At 40.3% G+C, this 4,890-nt stretch overlaps 1 protein-coding gene across 1 annotated transcript; it reads right to left on the bottom strand.

Moving 5' to 3' along the window:
* Nucleotides 1-411: 411 nt before the first annotated feature.
* Nucleotides 412-2,685, bottom strand: LOC139781483 (uncharacterized). The gene has a single exon (XM_071720336.1). It carries the CDS (start codon nucleotides 2,382-2,384, stop codon nucleotides 495-497), a length of 1,890 nt encoding a protein of 629 aa, XP_071576437.1. The 5' UTR covers nucleotides 2,385-2,685; the 3' UTR covers nucleotides 412-494.
* Between the last annotated feature and the right edge of the window lie 2,205 nt (nucleotides 2,686-4,890).

The following is a 4,890-nucleotide window of genomic DNA, read 5'->3' as shown; positions in this document are numbered from 1 at the left end:
TGCGGCATTAGCATTTCGACTGTCTTCTCAGTCGTATTCAATATGCTTGCTGGACATAGAAAGTTTTCTGGCATCACTAGGCAATTTCCTATGAACACTCCTGGCATTGTCTCTTCTGCCTGTATTATTCCTAGTGAATTTTTATCGGTCGCGACTTGTACTATTGTCTCGCTTCGCGGTTTTAAAACCATTTTCTTATACGGATATAATTTTAATATGCTTTTCCCTATGCGTATTGAGCTTGACTCGTAACTATATGACGCTTGATGCTTCTTTATAAAATCTACGCCTAGTATCCCGTCGTATTCAATCGGAAAATCATCCTTGACGACATATATCGTGTGCTTGATCTTTCTATCTTTCAAATCTATGGTCGCTGTAAATTTTCCAATCGTATGGGCTTTGTGACCTGTTACTCCGGTAAGGGCCATTTTATCCTCTTCTATCATTGTTTCGCCTTTCAAATGTTTTACTTTTATTATTGATACGGCCGCTCAGGTATCAAACAGTAAATTTATTTTTTCGCGCTTCGCTTCTCGCATGGGCAGAGTGATTAAGTCCAGTCCTGCATGCTTCCGCGGCTTGTTCGTCATGTGTGACACCTGATACTCTAATGCCGGTCGGCGGTGCTTTGTGTCCTCTTTGTCTTCTTCATCGCTATTCGCGGCTGAATTGCTGTCTTTTTTTCTCGGTCCGTTCGTTTTCGGATGAAAGTTTTTGTTTTGTCCTCTCGGATTATTAGGTTTGTGGTGGTTTGTTCTTTCTTTATTTGGTCGACCATTTAACAGCCAACATTCTTCGCGCATGTGTCCTGCTTTCTTACAATAATTGCAGACTTTATCTATCGCGTTTACGCGGGGTGTCCTATCGGGTTTCGGTAAGGTGAAACGGTTCGCGTATCTACTGGTACGACATTCCCTTCCGTGATGCCCGTATTTTCCGCATTTTTGGCATTGTACTATCGCTCGGTTATCGCGCGGTTGCGGCGAGTACGCATAATTATTTTTGGGACGCGGCGGAATTCCGCTTGGCCCGTTTACTTTTTCTTCGGCGCTTGCTCCGGCAATCGCTTCTTGCAAGGTTGCGAAATGTTGAGCTCGGACAAGTAACTTGATCTCGTCTCTCAATCCTAATTGGAAATTCTGTAATGCCTGTTGTTGAATCGTTTCTAATATAGTTCGCTTGCTTTCTATCGTGTGATTTCTTCCCTCTATCATGGAGTCGTATAGCTCCATTGCTAGTTTATCTGCTCTTAATCCGAATGCTCTTGCATTTTCTCCGGGTTTTTGCTTGAGTGTATTGAACTCTAGTTGTAAGTGTGTTGTGCTTTTGCGGCTCAGATAGCAAACTTCTAATTCTTTCTTTAGTTGTGCGAAATCTCTTATTTCTCGCGTTTGAAAATCTATCATCGCTCTTCCTTTTAGCTTTGTGCATAATACTGCTTCTAATAGCGTTCCTTCTTCCATAGGATTTATGTTTTTTATTGCATATGACGCGGCGCTTAAGAATTCTTGTAACTTACTCGAGGATCCGTCGAACTCGGGTATCATATCTCGTGCCTCTTTTAAGCGTAGATATCCGATAGCGCGTTCCGCTTGGTTCCGGATATCGTATGACGTTCGTCCGTACGTTACTTCGAACGGGAGGTTACTTGGCTCGCGTCTCGCGACAAATTCGCGGCGTTCAGGATTCGCCGTTTCTAGTTGATTTACGCGGTCTTGTAAGTTGCGGATTCCATTTAATATCTCGTCGAGAATGGCATCTCTATCGTCCGGTTGTAATCCGGGAATTCGGTTACGATTATTCGCCGGTGTTCTCCTCTGAGATAACACTCTATTAAGGCGGTTGATTTCTGCGTCTACGTCTTCTGGAGTTATCGGCGCGTTGTCATTTACGTTATTCGCGTCGTGGTTGCTATTAGTTGCTTCCGCCATCTCGAGTACGTTCACGTTTCTCGAGGCAGAATAATACTCGTGCGGATTAAATACGCTGCTATCATACGAGGTTAATGAAAACTCTCGTCTGTGTGTTAGCCTACTGGTCGTACTGTCCGCGTCTTCGGATTGTGTGTGCGCGTGTGAGGGGTGGAGTCTATCTTCGTCGGGGCAGTTATTTTGTCCTATTACTCTCGCGTCTAAAATTACAACGGAATCGTCGAATTGTTCGCGTTCGATTACGCTGTTCGGGTGTAATTCCGGTTCCGATTCGCTTTCGCTTGAGTAGTACGCGTCTAAATTTCTACGCACGGTTTCGCGATTATCGCTTACGACTTCTTCGGTCGTTTGCACGGGGCTTAACGGTCTATTTCTACGCGCTCGTCGTGACGTCCCGCTATGGAGCCACGATTGGTTTAGTTCCGCAGGTGGATTTTCGTTTTCCGACATCTACGGTAATTGCGTTTTACATAATTTGCTTAATCGACTTACATTACGGTCGCTAGTCGCATGTTGCTGGTCGGTGCTCGTGCCGCTTTATCAGTCGGTGAGCCCTCGTTGAGGTAGGTCGGTGCCGTCTCGGGTTACGCTGCTTGCTTGTCCCTCGTCGGCCGCTACCGTGTTGTCCGCTGCTTTTGAATCTGGCTGCCGTGTCTCCGTTGAGGATGTTGCACTGCCTCACTGATTCACTTGTTTTTCTTTTTCAGCTGTCGTTCCCGTCTTCCTGCCAATGGATCCCACCGCTGCCACCATTTGTTGTGCCCCCTTTTTGCGAGGGGTCACTTGGATCCTTTTGGTCCACGGAGGGTACGGGGTCGACGGAATTAAATAGCACTTTTTGAATAAAGGATAACGTTTAATAGTCACTCTGCGTTACAATCGTTATTCGCGTTTGATGCCCGTTACTGGTCTGCTCCCTGACTCACATTGCCCTCTCGTCTCCTTTTGTCGCTTCCTTTTGTATCCTCGTCCTGTCCTTCGTTATCGCTGAGTTGCTCGATCGTATGTGGGCCGATCGCGCAACTCATCTCGTTCTGATTCGGCTTGCGTAATTCTGTCGGACTTTCGCGGTCGCGTTCCTTATTGTTATTCTCGGTCTTTCTTCTTTATTATTAAATTCTTTTCTTTAAACAGTATTTCTTAATCTATTTCGTAATACTAATTGGGGCCGCAACACATTTTTTGTAAAAATTATAATTTCTTTAAGGAAAAATAAAGCTACTATCGCTTGTGTAGGAAGACACTTAAATACAGAGATATTTTTTAAAAATGATGCAACAGTTATTTTCCGAAGAATATATATTCATTTTTTAATTGGCGCAATTTATAGATTTCATTCATTTTTGTGAAAATACAAACATACCACATCGGTTTTTTAGAAGTATAAAAATACCTCATCAGTTTTTTTTAGGTACAAAGATACCTCATCGGTTTTTTGAGGTACATACATACCACATCGGTTTTTTTTTAGGTACAAACATACCACATCAGTTTTTTTAGGTACAAAGATACCTCATCGGTTTTTTTGAGATAATCATTTTCTTCGAGCTAACATGCTGCGCGTATACTTGGCGCCTTTTTTTACCTTTTTTTAAAAAAGGTAATTTTGTTGTGATATCATTTTTTTTTGTGGTATTAGGGATCATATAAACATTAAGCAGTACATATTTATAACATATATTTTGCGACATAGAATACAAATACAACTCAGCGTAATCAAACAAACAATATACTTAATTTTATATACACAAACATACACGCACAAGAGAGAGAAAGAGAGAGACACACACACGCATGCACGTAAAAATGACTTTAGTAGTATTTATTTGTATAAAAATAAAAATCCCACCATATATCACCCCCATCGTCTTAAAAACTAAAAGTCAATACGGTTCGCGCTTGATGTAAGTAGCCTAACTAATTGATATCTCTATATAGAACATATGCATTCCGCATAGGTATTTTTCCAAATTATCGTAGCTATCGGCAGCTTGGTTTGCCAGACTTAAAACACAGCTTAATTTTGAAAAATACATATGCGGAATTAGAGTTCTAAAGGACGGTAATTTTACCGGGTAACTTTGGTAATTTACCGTAATTTACTGTAAATTACCCAATAAAATTACCGTAATTTACCGAAAAGTTGAAAACACATGATCAATGATTACAATTATAATTTATAATAAATATTGCCTGTTTTATTCGATTTGAATAGCGTTTATTTTTATTTTAAAAAAGTACAGGAACATTTCAAGGGAACATCGCAATCGCAAATAGAGCTTATACTTATCTTATACTTATTTTTATTTGGTATTGCTTTTGTACTTAAAGCTTAGTTATAAAAAAAATTATTGCACTTTGCAAAACCTGCAAAACAAATAATTGCCGTACCTTAACGTCCTTAACATTAAAAAATAAAATAGTTTCAATTAGAAGTTAAAACAAACAAATCATACTTTATAGTCAAAACAAAACCAAACCAGAGTTCAGTCTTTTCGTTGAGCATTTGGTAACTCTCATCACATTAATATAAATATAAATTAAGATGACAATGATCAGATTATGATCTTACTCATCATTTTCTAGATCGCTATCGCTTTCAGTTTCAACGTCACTCTCATTTTCGTTAGAATTAGAAGACAAAGGTAAATCACGAACTACAAAAGGATCGCGAGATTTCTTTCCAGATTGATGTTTGACGCTATAAAAAGCATTAATTGCAACCAACATTTCAACTTTATTTGGTAGGAGCTTATTTCTAGATCGGGTATGAATTCTAACAAATGTGCTCCAATTTCTCTCGCATCCGGCCGACGTCGGTGGAAGATTGAGAAGCTGAACAGCAATGGGGCACAATGGCTGTTTAGTACATAATCCTTGCCACCAAGTAATTGGGTCAATATTTTGTGCAGAGTAACACAGTTGTGGCCTAGACCACAACCCTGACTTAGTTCTG

Source organism: Temnothorax nylanderi, unplaced genomic scaffold (assembly GCF_030848795.1).
Source record: "Temnothorax nylanderi isolate EJ_2023f unplaced genomic scaffold, tnyl_v1.0 TNYL_tig0340_pilon, whole genome shotgun sequence".
Lineage (NCBI taxonomy): Eukaryota > Metazoa > Arthropoda > Insecta > Hymenoptera > Formicidae > Temnothorax > Temnothorax nylanderi.
The sequence above is the reverse complement of the archived record's forward strand: the minus strand, read 5'-3'. Positions and strand labels throughout refer to the sequence as shown.